This window comes from Grampus griseus (assembly GCF_964374135.1).
Source record: "Grampus griseus genome assembly, chromosome: 3".
NCBI classification, from domain to species: Eukaryota; Metazoa; Chordata; class Mammalia; order Artiodactyla; family Delphinidae; genus Grampus; species Grampus griseus.
Genome location: NC_139019.1, coordinates 62,599,089 through 62,616,008, shown reverse-complemented (window position 1 = coordinate 62,616,008; position 16,920 = coordinate 62,599,089). Strand labels below are relative to the sequence as shown.

Genomic DNA, 16,920 nt, shown 5'->3' with positions numbered 1-16,920 from the left:
GGCCCCCACTACAGCAAGACTCTATTTACAGTGAACCCTTTATTATCCAGTACCTCATATGTGTGCATTATAAGAATAACTGATGTTCAAAAACAAGAACATCAGTTCTCAATCATCAAAGATTAAATTACATTTAATTTAGGTTCCAGGTCAATACATTTATTATATTTTGTCTGATACATATAAAATAAATAAGTTCTTTGAAAACTGATCACTCAAGATGGATGTTATGTTTTCCTTTGTAATATGATTATTTAGTAAGTTTAGAAAACACCTCTTCTTATAAGTTTATGAACAGGTAAAAAATTATGTGGTTTCAGAAGGTTGGTCAAACATTCTAAACAAGCTGCCTAAATATTATTTCCAAAAAAAACCAGGAACAAGAATGACTACGGAAGAAAACAGAAATGGTAAGACTATAAACAAAGAAATAGCAAATTCTGGAGAAAAGAACACAAAAACTAGAAAAGAAACAAAAATACTCATATAGATTATGAATAAGTACATTACCTAGGTTTCTCTAAACTCAAACTGAGCACATACTAAACTTTTTCTAGTAGGCACACTTCATTTCTTGAGTGTTTCCAATTAACTTCACCAGGATTAATAGTGTACACACAAGGACAGTGTACTAATGTTACCTCTTAGAATATTACTTGGTAAGATCAAATGAAAGATAAAAAGATTACCCAATTGTTCATCATCTTAATTTTTTTCCCTGATTTCAAATTATACATATGTTAGGCTATAAAACTTCTGAGTTACTAACTAAAGATATGTTCTAAACATGAAAAAAAGTAGCAAGCAAAAACTGGTAGCATGAAAAAAACTGGTATGAGTCCAAATGGGCCTTCACCAACTAAGTATATTTAATTCCCATTAGTGATAATCATGAGCATCACACAAAAAGTTCCACCATTAACATGAATGACAAGATTGTCTGCCAATAACCAAATAAAATAGCAGAGTCTTCTGAAAAATTATATGAAACATTTTTGCATTCTAGTGGCCAATGCCTCAGTCTATGTAGAAAATGTTATCATATATTTAGAAGGTAATTAATACTACTTTTATATTCACGTTAATACTGCACATAATAGTTCCACATATACTTGTCATAACATGTATTGTAATAATTTATAAGGAACACTTACTGGGTAAATTTTTTGGATGGATGGAAGGATGGGTTCAGGTAGGGCTATAAAAAGAAAAAGTTTAAAGCTTCCGTGATTCACGTAATTCATTTTACAAAGCAATAATTTGTCAGCTACACCCCAGGTATGAGACTATATGGGTTTACGCTAAAATTCAACAGCTTTCATATACTTTGTGAAATTAATTCTGATCCCTAAAAATTTAAATTCAAAATATATCTAAGTAGACAATTTAAGGTCTGTTAATAAATTACATATATTTCTATGTAAACCAATGTTCCTTACATGGTTTTAGAATAATAGGTCATCAATAAATGGACACACATCATTTGGTCCAACATCAGACACACACACAAAATAAGCAAGACAATTGTTGTGCTACAGATATTAAAAAGACATTGTTAACATGGATGTAGCTATCAAAACAAAAATTTTTTAAGTACAATCCAATGGCACTACATCATAAGAATAACAGCTCTATCATAATTGTCCCTTTATTATTTAATTTCTTCTAACAATAATACCAAAATTGAGATAGTTTTGGGAAATTGATCTATTGGGGAAAAAACTGAAAAGATCTTCAACTTCATTAATACATTTTTAAAAAGAAAACCTCAGCAAAGGTTAGAAATCTAAATCAGGAGATTTGTACCAATCTGCTATATAATAAATAAAATTTCATACAAAAGAATCATTATCGTCATATGTCTCTGCATTTAACTGCCATTCTGCACCCTTCAACAGCTTTACCCAAATCCAACCTCATTAAATGTGCTAACTGTAATCTCACATCATTAGAATGTAGATGGAATAACATGAAAGGCAGAGTGTTTAATATTCACAATATAAGAAGTAACTGTAAAATATAGTATCTTGAACATGGTAAGATACAAATAATACATTTTCAAGATTTCTTTAAGATTAAAGACCAAATATAGTACTGCATGATAAACTATGTATTTAAGAATTAGAAATAATTACATATACAGTTGACGCTTGAACAATACAGGGGTTAAGGGTGCCAACCCCTGTGCAGTCCAAAATCTGCATATAACTTTATAGTTGGCCCTCCATATCTGAGGTTTCAAATCTACAGATTCAACCAGCTGCAGATCATGTAGTAAGTACTGCAATACATATATACCGAAAAAAATCTGTATATAAGTAGACCCGCATAGTTCAAACCTGGGTTGTTCAAGGGTCAACTGTAATTAAATAAATTCAGTAACAAAGAATCATTACTTGACTTTTAATTTGCTATTTAGCAAAAAAATTTTTTAATGACTCCTGGAATACATTAATGAACACATAATCAACCATTATGACCAATTTACATGGTTTCCAACTATGATTATAAATGTATAAATTTCTACCACATAGTACAAAGTAGGATGTTTTATTTAAATATCTATTCATCATGCTTTATTCCCAAGTTGAAAACTGGAAACTGTAATAAAATAAAATTCCATGATAGTATGGAACGTTCACAGTGTATGACTAAGAATATTAGGGGAAAAAACTCACTCATTACTTACCAGAATCACTCTCAGGAAGTAAGGATACATATTTTTTTCCCCAAAGACATTCAAATGCTAAAATTCTAGAAGACCCTACAAATAAACTCAAGCCCCAGTCACTTAATTCTAAAAGTCTCTATATTTGTATAACATTTTTAATGGCTTTTTAATAATTTTCATTATAATATAGAAGTCAAATTGGAAACTCTTATTAGAAATTAGTTTAAGTTTTAAATCTAAAAACCTGAGTTCTATTCCCATGTAACACTGCTAGTAAAATAAAATTATAACTTAAAAAAGGATGAAGAAAAGACTGTAGAAAATTAGGAAAAAAATAGTATCTCGTTCTAGTTATCTCATAACTAGAATGCTAGGAGAGAAAAATAAACACAAACCACTGGTATAGGGTCTTTCAGTAGATAAAGAGCTTTTAGAACTAAGCAATTTGGAAGCTTTTGGGGGCAAGGTTATCATTCAAAAAATCCCCTGCCTTACAACCTTAAAGATTTAAAAACACTCGTCATTAGAGAAGCAGTTAGTGTACCCTGGCAATTATTTATCAATGTTATCCTGATAGTAACCTCAAAACATTTAGTAGGTTTTCAAATGTTTACTTTATTCCAAACCAACATACACTCTGAAAGAATCTCTCTGTAACAACATCTATTTTAATTTCAAAATTCTGGACTTCAATCTTTTACTTTTCTCTCTCAAAAGCAAAATAAGACAAAAGTTTATTATTGCAGGATATGATCAATAGATAATGCCTTGAATATATTTAATCTATAAGATTTTACTTTGCCTGTAGTTTGGATGAGAGCTTTCTGGTCAGGCCTTCACAAATTTATACACATAAAAGTTACATACTAATTCATCAAAAGTTAAACTAAAAAAAAAAAAGCAGACCTTCAACAACACTAAACAACCACTAATTTTGAAAACACAAGAACAATTTTAAAATGCCTAAGAGATATTTCTATACCTGGTAATACGGTAAACATTCCATGAATATTCATTCATATTGTTGTTTCTAACCAACTGACACTTTTGCCTTTATAATTAACTCATAATCTTAAATTGCTATTAAATTCTCTTCTCAATAGGTTTTTCCCTTCATGCTTTCATCAGTCACTTTTTCAAGCATATGTAGTTTGTAACTGTTGAAATTCATTCTAGGAAATGCTTTAATCTTTTCAACCTTTCTACATAGAAAGGACCTGTTTCCCTTCTCTGTTCATGGCAGAAAAGATATTAAAGCATTTAAACAAAACTTAAAGGTCATCTAATCCAACCATTAGTGTTACAGATGAATATTAAAGCCAGAGAGGTAGAATAACTTGGCCAAAATCACACAAACTAGTTCACTGTGGCAGAGCTGGAACTGCTCAATACACCTTGCAGACTCTTGTATGACAAGAAAAGCAATTATTAATACTTATTTCAATGTCTGTAATTTCTTCTGTGGAGGAGTAGGTTAAATCTGCCAAAGTACAGAACTACACAGTAGGTCTGGTTAGCTGATGTCTTTTAACAAACACCTAGAAATGGTTGATGAGAGTGCCATTAATTACTAACCATCTTAGTAAACAGGACCACTTTATCAAGAATAAAATGTTTAACAAAATCTAAACCAAATTTTAACATGATTTCATTACACTGGTAAAATACTAACATTTGAATTTTTAACTTGCTTACAAAACCACCAAGGGGCATCTGTGATTAAAGTACATTTTTCTAAAAAAGCAATCAAATTGAAATTTCTAATGTAACCCAAAAGAATGGAGGGATAGGGCACATATTATGAATGTTCACGCATGTTACATGCTTTAGTCAAATCTAATGTTTAAATCTCAACTAAAACTAAAAAATGAATAGACACTAGGTGGTAGTACATGAATGTTATTCTTCTTCATATATTCTATATGTATTTTACAAGAACTATTTCTAATCTATTCCATTTTTAATAAAAGTGAACTGTAATCCATAAGATTGGACAGAGTTCACTAAAAAAGCATCAAAAGTAATGTATGTTTCAGATTGAACTATAAAATTGGACAAAAATGATCAGTGATATATAAAGAAGTATCTAAAGCAGCCAACATCATGTTTCAAACCCTTTTGGAAGGGCAAATCAATCATCAAATTAGTATATATCCAAGACTGTTCAGCAACAAAAATACATGTACTATAATTAGCCTGAAATTCTTTAACAACAAAGAGGAAGATTAAACCTTTCTGATGATTACTGATTCACAAAATTTTGGTCCATTTAAACTATTTTAAGTCTCTCTCATTACCTCAAAAAAATTCACCTGATTCCACTGTTCAAATAAAAATATACTCTCTCATGTAATATATTATAAAATATCTACAAATACAGTAATATATAAAGAAAACGAATCCTACTGTCCATAAGTAATAACACCTGATAAATTTTTGGCACATACCTTTTCTGTATTTGTATACATATGAATATATACACACTCAAGTATAGCTACTGTCTTTTAAATAAAATTGGTATTATGTTGTATATGACATTGTTATCATAAATATTTTCTTATATCAATAAATATCTTTAAAACATGGTTTTTAGTATCTGTATAAATTTCATATTAGGATATATCATAATTAATTTGACCATTCCTCCTACTCTGAAAAACTTAGATTATTTTTAATCTTTCATTATTTCAACAAACACCATGAAAAACAGCCTTATATAAATTCATATGTACATCGCTGATTATTTACCTTAGGATAAGTTCCTAGAAATGGAATCACTGAGTCAAAGAGTATAAACAAATATTACAACAATTGTTTTCTAAACTGTGCAATATTAACCCACAACTTCCTGGTAAATGGTCTTACATTAATATCAAGTCTTTCACCCAATCTCCATGCCAGTTCACAGGAAATAAAAGCTTCTTTAAACCAACAAGAAAATCATTTAATTCCTGTCTCAAGTGAAAAATAAAAAACATGATGAATGGTGCTTGAGCAAGATAATGGGTCCACAATACAGTGGTGAAAGTTCTTTGAATACAAGAGCGAATACAGGAAACTGTCAAAAAATAAAAACACAGTGAAACTTCTTTATAATGTTTTCCAGGGATAACATTATTAAAACATCTCTTCAAAGCAACAAAATAGGAAATGTGGTTGTATGTGCCTTAGAAAAAACTTTTTAAAACAATGATATTTGAATATAAGGTCAACAGGGAAGACACCATAATGAAGTTTAACTGCATTTCCGTTTTAAAAATTGGGAAAAACTCCACAATACTTACTTTGTAAATAGTGCAAAACCATCAATACAAGACTATAGCTGCTTAAAGTACCACGACTGGCATCATTTATCTCATGGTGACTCGCCCACTTCTTAATCACCAGTACTAACGGACGAACTCGATTTTCAACTGAAAGTAAAATTAAAACTTAAAAATGGTAAGAAGATTTTACAGTTTCTTTGAAAGTTTACATTATTTCCGAACTCCATGCCAATAGAAAGAGCAATGCCTCCAGTTATTAAACACTGTTCACCATAAATGTGTCTTACTTCTAAAATGTACTTGTTACCTTTTAAAAATGACCAATTATTAAAATTCATTTTATTGACCTATTACTCTGGTAGTATGTGATTTTAGTGTAGCAACATATTATGTATATGAGAAAATGAGACACACTGTACATAAACACAAAGAGGTATCAGTATTTACTACACACATCTTGATGAAGGAATAAAGAATGAAGGATAAATTCAGAAAGTATTAATTGTTTGGAAATAAACACAAAACTTACGGTATGCATACGTTCTGAGAAGGAATGTGTTTCTTATTCCAACAATATTGTTTACATTCAAGTCGAACTCCACACAACTATTTTAAAAAATGAAAAAAACTTCAGCTCAAATACAAAATAAACTAACTCCCTAGTAACTAAATTCATATCCATCCATCCATCCATCCAATGATACAAAATAGCATGGGCCCAAAGACCTTAAAATGAGACACTACAGAAATAAGAATGAAAACATACTTTTAGTATGATCGGGGGTCTATTAAAGATATAAAATAAGATTACTGTTGAAAGATCCATAATGTACCAGTAAGGCTTCAATTATTCTTAACAAAAAAAAAAAAAAAAAAAACTTTTAATTTTGTAATCTTTTCCAGATAAACAAAATTATATGGCCAAACACATTTCTGGGCAAGTTATCCCACTAAGTTATTTATTCTCAATCAATTTTGAATGACAGCATCATCTGCTTTAAAATAGGAATGAAAAGCCAAATAAAGTACATGTGAAAAAATAAAAGTTCTGTCTACACTTTATATTCCCTCCAAAAGGGTTGCTAAATTATAGTATCATGACAAACTTGGCTACTGACATCTAGGAAGAACTATAACAACCAAACACATAACAGAAGGGACACTTCTTTGAAATCAAAGATATCATGCAGTTCACAATTTAGAAAATATGGCAATAATGGTGGGATACATAAAGAATGTCTAAACTCAAAATAACAAGGACTAACTAATGCATAAGTAACAGGACCATATACTATCAGGTCCAACTGCTGAACAATGAGTCTTTCTGTGAAAAGTGTCTACAATAAAAACTTAACGAAAGTCCTTTCTATAGCTTTTAACTGTAAAATTTGAAATTTACCTTTTCAGATTTTCTAGTTACGGGAAAAGAAATCCTATAATCTTTCAATTATCCATACACATTAATAAAAATTGATGGTGAAATTAACACTTCAGATATATTTGGCTTTGGGAAGCTTATGGTAACAGTAAAGTTACATTCTTTGTGTTTGTACAAATCTAACACTGAAACCAGTTTGCACTCCCTGTATATAACTCAATAAAGAGGAAAAAAACACTTAGATGGAAACTAGTGTGCAAATAAAAACTTCCAAAAATATGAATTCAGAGCTTTAAAAATATCCACAGTACTTGCTTCAAATTCTACTTCTGGAAATACTGAAGTAACCCTTAATAAGGAAAGAATTTTATGCACAAAATGCTTATTTAAACAGGGAGTGGTTAAGTTAAAGTCAATAAATTCACACACTGAAATACTGTAAAGCAACTGAAAATGAAGCCAGAAGATATTCAATGATAAAAGCAAGTATTCATGATATACTGTTAAGTAACAAAGTATGATTTCAATTTTAATTTTAAAAGCTTTTACGCAGGGCTTCCCTGGTGGCGCAGTAGTTAAGAGTCCGCCTGCTGATGCAGGGCACACAGGTTCGTGCCCCGGTCCGGGAAGATCCCACATGTCGCGGGGCGGCTGGGCCCGTGAGCCATGGCCACTGAGCCTGCGCGTCCGGAGCCTGTGCTCCGCAACACGAGAGGCCACAACAGTGAGAGGCCCGCGTACCGCAAAAAAAAAAAAACCTTTTATGCACTCATACGCATAGAAAAGGGTCTGAAAGGCTTATACCAAAACATTAACATCAGTTATCTTTGGATGTTAGAAGTGCAGTTGTTTTTTTCCTTAATGGTGTGTATAGAGAAGAATTATAAAATGGTGCTTATATAGAATACTTAACAATGAAAAAACCTTGTATAATAATCTTAAATAGAAAAAGAATTGTTTATATAACTACATTTTTCAAAACAATTATAATTAGCTAATAGTTTTACTTACATTTACTTTATGTTTTATCTCTCTATATCTTCGTGCTTTAAAAAAAAAACTTCACCATTAAAAACAGAAAACTCCATCGTTACTTGATAGAAATTCAGTAAATATTTATAGATTAGATGGATGTTTGGATGAATGAGGGGGAAAGTTTGAGCCAGCACTTATCTAAAGATTTGTTTAAAATATATATATTCAGTCAACAGTAGTTATGTTCTATATAGTCACTGCAAACACTAAATTAGCGAACAGTGAACCATTGCTCCTACAGGAAACAAAGGATTAGGTTTCTAGGAGCCTCCAGTCACATTTTCATCAGCGGATCAATATGTCTCCAGTCACATTTCATTGGGTTGGCCAAAAAGTTTGTTCGGGCTTTTCTAACACATCGTATGGAAAAACCCGGACGAATATTTTTGGCAACACTATATTTTATTTTATTTTTTCGTGGCCGCACTGTATGGGATGTGAGATCTTACTTCCCTGACCAGGGATCAAACCTGTGCCCCCTGCAGTGGAAGCGCACAGTCTTAACCACTGGACTGCCAGGGAAGTCCCTCCAGTCACATTTTCCTCAACTGATCAATATGTAACTTTGTTTTATGTATGTTTCAACTTAAAGACACCTCATTTAATATACTGTTCATTCAATAACAGTGAAGTCATTGCAAAGAGCACTGTACTCTACTCGTGCTTGAATGAAGCACATCTAACACACATATTTCCTCCATATGGCACATCACAGCTTTGTGCAAAAGGACCCTAGACAGTACCTCAGCATTATGTTCGGGACTCACTTTAAGCAGCAAAATCAAGCACGAAAGCACAAAAATGTGAAAAACAGCACTAACTAGACTGTGAAAAGGACATTTGTTTATAGTATGACAGCTGAAACAAGAAAACAGAGTGTCACATTGTTAAACTCAGTTGGGAACACCTACATCAGGTGACTCAAAATTTTCCCCACTCTGTGCATGTCTATGAATAATCATAAAAGTGTTGCAAATGTTAATTTGGGGGGTTACAAAATATATTTTATCAAGTATGCAAATTCATAAATATGGAATCCATGAATAATGATCAACTGTGTATATACTTATATAATTTCAGTATTACTTTTATAAACTGGGCTAGAAAACGTGATTTATCACAATCCTATATATTTTTTAGAAAATAAATCTTTTTTAACCAATAAAACAAACACCTATTTACATTTTATAAAATGTAAATAGATATTATATAAAAGATTCTAATTCCAATGCCTATAAGAAATCCAGAACCCAAACTAGAATACGTAGATAGATATATTAGTAACAACCCCCTTTGATATAAATATACATCAAATTTCATCAATTAAGATATGTTCTCAAGAGCACATTACATTTCCAAAAGGCAAGAGGATCATTTAAAACTCTAAAATATAAATACGTATATATTCTTTCAATTGGATAGTCCCAAATACTCAAAACGTCAACCAGAATAACGAAGTACAGTTAAGTATGAACAACTGCTCAGACTATTTTAAAAAATCATTTCAAAAACCAAATCATCTCTAAATGGAGATAAGCTATTACGTGATAGCATACACTTCTTAATTATCTACCTCAGAAGAATACCTAAAAATTATCTAAGGCAACTTAAAAAAAAGAACTCAATAATCACTGACCTGACTTTATCCCTGAACTTCACAATTGGCACTTTTGCTCGAATCAGCTGAGGTCTCTCAATGTAACCAGCTGAAGGATAAAAGATAATATGGATATCTGTAAATGTTTCTCAAATTCATAGTGTTCCAATGCACATTTTTTAAAAGTAATATTTTACTTAGCTAAAACAATTTGAGAAAATATAGTCTTTGAGACAGAAAGCAAAGACAAAAGGACGTTATCAAATTCTTCTAAGTTTGGAACTTCCAATACCATGTACAGGACTTTATATATTAATACGTTATTTTCAGAAATGTGGTCTAATATTTAATAACATCTATAAAGAATTTCATCAGAGCATTATAAGAGAAGTATCTATGCCAGCAGCAGGGGGATAGCTAAATTCTGGTACAGCACATGGCAAGATATTATGGCAGCCATAGAAATCACATTTACAAAGAATCTTAAATGTGGAAATGTTGGCAACATGATACAGGGGGCAGTGATACATTCAAATAAGTATGATCTGTAAGAGGAAAAACACATATATACATATTTTTTTATTCCACCAAACTTAAAAAAATGTTTTTTTGTGAGTTGAAATACATGTTCATTGTAGAAAATTAGGAAAACACAGAAATGTATATAAAAAAGAAACTGCGAACTTCTCCCAAAAGAGCAATTTCCTAATGTTTCAACTAAAGAAAAACGTAATAACATATTGTAACACTAAAAATTTTCTGTTATAATGCTTCTAACACAAAAATCATAAAATACATCAAGCTTGAAATAGAATTATGTGCAGGAATTCAGTGAGGTTTAATGAAAAATAAGATTAAGAGTTAAAGGTTTTGAGTTCCAAGTACAGGTTCAGACACCAACGAACTATACTCCTCGGGCAAGTTACTAAGCCCACTGATGACCAGTTTCCTTAATTATTAAAAACACTAATTAAAAAGAAAATTTTCATTTGAATTATATGATCTCTTAGCTCCCTTTCACTTTTAATATTTTATGATTTTAATAATAGTTATTAAAAATTCATTTATGGTACAAATTACTCCTTTATTTTACAGATGTGAAATTCAAGTCCACTGAAATAAATCTCTTGATTTGTTTCTTTCCTACGACTGATATGTTATTCAAGGGCAATAACTCGTTAAGTGACTTTGTATTTTCCAGCTCAAAGCCTGACACATAAGGAGTATTTGTTAAATAAACAGACAAACTATCTTTCCAACATCACAGTTAGTGTGACTTCAAATGTCCACAATATTCTGTGTAAGTTTAAATAAATTATTTGAGATGGCTTAACATGAGGATTAAAATCTGCTTCGTCAGCTTATTCAAAGAATAAAATCTTACAATAAAATGGCCTAAGTCAATAATTTTGTTTTCTGTTGGAGTAATATATCTGGGCTTCATGTTCAGTGATAATGTTTTTAAAACAAGTAAAGATATATGTCATTGCAAAACAGATGAAATTCTCTCTTCCTCACATGAATACCTATAAGACTTCACCTGTATACTTCTTTTGGCTTGTCAGATACTCTGCATTACAGCTATTTACATTCATGCTTTAGCTTCCCTAATGGTCTACAACCTTTTGAGAAAGAACTGAAGCTTACATATCTTTGAATTCCCCACTACCTTCAATGGGACAGCTTACAAGTAAACTCAATAAAGATTTGCTGAATTATACATTTCTGTGTTGAATTACTCTTCTTTTTAATCAAAAGTTAAAAGGAATTTATTTGGGAAAAAGGATCTACATTATACCTAACCTAACCAGAAAATAAAAAATCCTTACCAGAAAATAAATATAGTGCGAGACATTTTAAATAAATAGTTGTCAAATGACATATGAACGTGAAGCATGTCAGACTTACAAAGTCTAGTACAGAAGTGTTTATGGACTAAGGTGAGGATATGCCGTGCTTCAGTCTTCTGATTTACCTGAAAAAAACACTGAAAAGTTAAAAATAAAGTGTTTTTTCATTATCTTTCTAAACTTAGTGTTTTATTTTCTTAATGTACCTCAACAAAAAGAAAACAAAGTATACTTTTCATTGGAGTTGTTTTTCAATATATAGTAAATTACATTGTTTAAAAGTCAACCTTTATGCTATCTTTTACATCAATATTTCTAAATCAATTTCTGACTTTAAACTTAAAAGCACAATTTTAAAAGAAATACTGAAACAGCCATATGTCATTTTTTCACTTTAGTATATAAATGTAAAAAAACAATCTTCTCCAAGAAAAATAAACAGAATTTTAACTTTCTGTAACATGTTTTATTTCCCTATCTAGACTGTGAGTTGCTTAAAAATAAGATTCAAATCTATGGTGTTTCAGTATGAGTTGTAACAACATGATTCAGACATGTGAATAAGACTAGAGGATTAGTGTGATGTACCTAAGTATAACCTAATTGTATGGGAGAAAGTTTTAATTAAAACTCTAGTATTCTCCACTATGTTTATTATTTCTGAGGGTTTTTTTTTTTTTCTTTTTCAGTTTTCCTTTATATGATTTCAAAGCCTAGAAAAATATCAAGAGTTTCTTTCCTGGAATAAATCTCTTTCTGATTTGCAGTAACTAGAAGTCAATTTTGTTAGTGGACTAACAGGAATAGTAAAAATATATATTACCATTCAACAGAGGTTTTTGTATTTTTTAAGAGGTGGAATATAAGGCATATTAAAATTATACTGAAATTAACTTAATCTTTGGTGATCCAGAAGAGACTTCAGGGCTTCCCTGGTGGTACAGTGGTTAAGAATCCGCCTGCCAATGCAGGGGACACGGGTTCGAGCCCTGGTTCGGGAAGATCCCACATGCCGCAGAGCAACTAAGCCCGTGCACCACAACTACTGAGCCTGCGCTCTAGAGCCTGCGAGGCAGAACTACTGAGCCCATGTGCCACCAACTACTGAAGCCTGCGTGCCTAGAGCCCGTGCTCCACAACAAGAGAAGCCACCACAATGAGAAGCCCGCTCACTGCAACAAAGACTAGCCGCTGTTCGTGGCAACAAAGACCCAATGCAGCCAAAAATAAATAAATAAATTTATAAAAAAAAAAAAGAAGAGACTTCATTCAGCATATTAAAGAGGCTGCTCAGGTCAGCTTAATGAACAACAATTATTGTGGAATTAAGGATACACAAGAGTATCAGTTAACAGGGAATTCAAATAAACATAATACTAAATAGCAAAATTTGGTTGCTAAATAAGAAGAAACAAAGTCAAAATATCAGAGACAATTACGTTAAATCACAGTAGTCTTACTTTAAATTTCAGTGAAATCTCTCTTTTTGAATTCCCAAAATAAGTACTCCAAATCCCATAGTACTTTCAAAGGGAAAACAATAAAGATTAAAAATAGAATCACTGAGAATAGAAATGGAAGGAAATATATCAAGATAAAGAAAAACTCTTCCTCTTTGCTGCATCCTGGTAACATACCCAACCTAATAACATTTCAAAATAGAGGCAGAGCTCTTTAAAAACACATAGTGCAACCACCTCACTTTAATAGTTTAGAAATAAATTAATGCTAGAATTTCTGTTACATTTATTGTGTACATGCCTGAAAAAAAAAAAAAAAGCAGCAGCATTTCCTGGCTTTCCTTGAATTCTTATAAACAGAGAATTCAAAGAAGCAATTAAACAAAACAGGTTTTTTCCCTCAATGACTCTTACATGAAATTTCTTAAATGACTTAACATGAGAAACACACTTGGAATAAATGTTTCATTACTTACTGGTTCCTCTTTAACAACTAGACATAAATCACCATCACTGCTCCGAGTACCAAATCCATTTAAAGAGGACCCAACTAAAAAAAGTCTGCTTTCTAGAGAAACAGAAGAGAATTATAAGGCATTATTTAAAATTTAAAATTGGGATGCATGTACTCAAAGGGAATGCAAAACAAGGAAACATACGTGGAAATATCAGCTGAATTTCTCTCTGCAGCTCTGTTCGACAGAGTTCTTTCTTCTTTAAATCACTTACTTGCTGCTGACATGCTTCAAATAACTCCAGTATCTGCTGACTCAACTTGGATGCACCACAAAAAAAGAAGTAAAAATTTTGTTCAGAAATGTAAAAGTTATTACTGTATTGAGAAATATAAAATTACTGATAGTATTTTTTAAATATATATTATCTCCTTAACACTTTCTAATACAAAACTACCTTTATTCAAGTAACAATAATTACTTAGTAACTGAAATAGTTACCAACTTTTACATAGTAAAGTATCACTGACAAGTCACAGAGAATTCATAATGAGTGTAATTCACAGGTCATCAAACTACAACCTTCAGTTACTGCCTGTTTTTGTATGGGACACGAGCTAAGAATGGTTTTTACATTTTTAAAGGGTTATAAAAACAAACAAAAATATGCAATAGAAACCATATGTGAGTGGCAAAGTCTAAAATATTTACTATCTGGCCTTTTAAAGAAGAAGTTTACGCAACCCCTGGTATTCATACCACAAATACCAAATACAACAGACTTTAGAAGAAAAGTCCCTGGTTGTCTATGCTCATGCAAACCACCCTCTTCCCCATTCTTACAACACCGCCCTGAACCCTGCCTTCTTGTGGCCATCTATGGACAGATCTCCCTGTTTATCTACCTATCTGGTTCACACTTTCCCCTCCAACTGATCTCTTGCCATCACCACAGGTGACACCCTTACCTAAAATGGGTTAAGTATCATAACATACTCCCAGCATCTCTGAACTTCTTTTACTTTAATATTTTTTTATCAGTGTTACACTCCCAGAGCCATATCATGGTCTTTACAGTAAAACAGAACTTCTTTACCTCTGAAATTTTAAATTCCAATATACTATCTTGGCTTCAATCTCCTGTCCAATTTTCACTTTCTTACCCTCCTCATACCTTCTCTAGAACCACACAGACCTGGATTCTCTTGAATCCTCCCTTTTCTCCCAACCCAACAGCTCCTGAAATGGCATGATTTCCTTCTCTATGCAGTCTATACCCCACAATGCATCCCTTGAACCACTCATTTTTATCATGCCTTAACAACATTACACCCTTGTCATGCTCTAACAAAATCCTAATTTTAGGTTCACTACAAACAACTACCTTCTCTGCTCTTATATCTGAGTTGCTAACTTAAAAAAAATCACAAAACTGGTATCTTTCAAATTTATAGTTTAAGAACAAACCTAAGATTGACCCTTAGCATCTCTCAGCAATTACTTCCATGTCTCTGGTTAGATATTGCTTCCTTTTTTCACCATCAGCATTCCAAAATGTTTACACCTTTCCTCAAGTTCCCTACACTTATCTCACTTTCTTTAGCAGATAACTTCACATTAAAGTTTACTAAGAAAACTGAGGATACCAAATATGACATTCCTCAGCTTCCTAACTACAAACTTGCAAACTACTATCTGTATGAAATCTCATCTCCTTACCTCTCCTGTCAAACTGTCCTCTTCCTCGGTTCAAAGTTAATCCCTCTATCAATACTTCTGTATCCATCCCTTCTGGTAGCCTCTAGGGCACAAATATTCCATCAGTTTTTTGGTCTGTCTTTTGCATTTTCAACCTCTCCCTCTCTAGGCCATTCCCCAAGTCCATGACCAGGCACAAGTCTCACCCATCATTTAAAACAGTTTCTTTTATCATGTTTAGAATACTCATTTTAAGAAGGCAGAGGCAGTCTGGGCAACTTGGCAGTGAAAGAGACATAATTATTTAATATCCCTGAGTAGCCATCACCCCCCCAAAAAGACAAAGCAACTAGGAAAATAAAACAAACAGATCAAACCAAACCAGAACAAAATAAAAATGGCCAACGAATACAGCACAATTGACTATAAATTACTCATGAACCCTAAAATACTGGCAGTTAGGACCCAACACCAATAGCAGCAAGACCCACATGGTATCAGAACATAACAGAAAGAAGACGAAAGGGATCTGGGACAGCCCCAAAGCCAGAACATCCAGAAATCAAACTGCCTAGAGGTACTACTTCCCACCCCCTTCCTTAAATTGGCAGGTCCAACTTGGTGTGGAATAGCAACCAAAACTGGGAGGGAGCTTCACAGGCTACAACTCATAAGTAAATGCAAGAGGATCACACAAAGATCAGAAATCTCAAAACTACGTGAAACTCCCTTCTAAAACACAGCAACACACCAAGGAGAAATTGCCAGTAAGAGAAATCTAAACTAAGTAGCACAGAGCCATTAGGTGTAAAGGAAAGAAAGTCTAAAACTAGAATGATTCTGACTTCCAGAGGACATCTGACAATGTCTGGAAACAGTTTTGGTTATCATATTTGGGGGAATGGGTACGACAGGGTGGTCACTGGTAAGCAGCAGGTAGAGGCCAGGATGCCACTAAACATCCTACAATGCACAGGACAATTCCCCACAGCAAAGATTATCTAACCAAAAACGTTAATATTGTAGAAAGTGAAAAACCCAATCTAGATAAAAGCAGGGAAGGAGAAGAGAAAAGGTCTCAGAAAGTACATTTTTGAATACTACATAGCAACAGAAGAGGATTCCTACAGCCACAAACCTAGCAAAGCTAGCTTATCCAACTCTCCTCATCTAAAAGTAGTATAGGAAAAGTTGCCTCACTTAAACTGAAAGGAACTGGAATCTCAAAAAGAGAGGTGAGAATGGGAGGACAGAAAAATAATATTTGAAGAAATAATGTCTAAAAAGGATTCTAGTCAATTCACATACAAAGTTTTTATTAAAAAAATGAGAAGAGTAACATTCCTACAGATAACGAAGCATACCAGAAAGATACGCCCACAAAACTAATGAACATTTTAATATAATATGTAGAACCAAGGCTTTTTCTCTCATGTTTTAATTTCCTAAAAAGATAACTGACTATAAAGTATACATACCAGCAAAAAATAATTGGGAATTTACATTTTTT

The 16,920-nt window shown here is 32.4% G+C and overlaps 1 protein-coding gene across 5 annotated transcripts in view; it reads right to left on the bottom strand.

The window, feature by feature from the left end:
* The window catches only part of TENT2 (terminal nucleotidyltransferase 2), a 58,514-nt gene that overhangs the window by 19,683 nt on the left and 21,911 nt on the right, over window positions 1-16,920 (bottom strand). For 2 of the 5 annotated variants that reach the window (XM_082651163.1, XM_082651164.1), the window contains 7 exons: window positions 13,917-14,031; window positions 13,734-13,825; window positions 11,856-11,934; window positions 9,987-10,056; window positions 6,467-6,543; window positions 5,956-6,084; window positions 1,155-1,198 (listed from right to left, as the gene is read on the bottom strand). In XM_082651163.1, the coding sequence (XP_082507289.1) occupies window positions 1,155-1,198; window positions 5,956-6,084; window positions 6,467-6,543; window positions 9,987-10,056; window positions 11,856-11,934; window positions 13,734-13,825; window positions 13,917-14,031 (606 nt within the window). The remainder of the gene's footprint in view (window positions 1-1,154; window positions 1,199-5,955; window positions 6,085-6,466; window positions 6,544-9,986; window positions 10,057-11,855; window positions 11,935-13,733; window positions 13,826-13,916; window positions 14,032-16,920) is intronic. The other 3 variants (XM_082651165.1, XM_082651166.1, XM_082651167.1) reach the window with 3 other exon arrangements.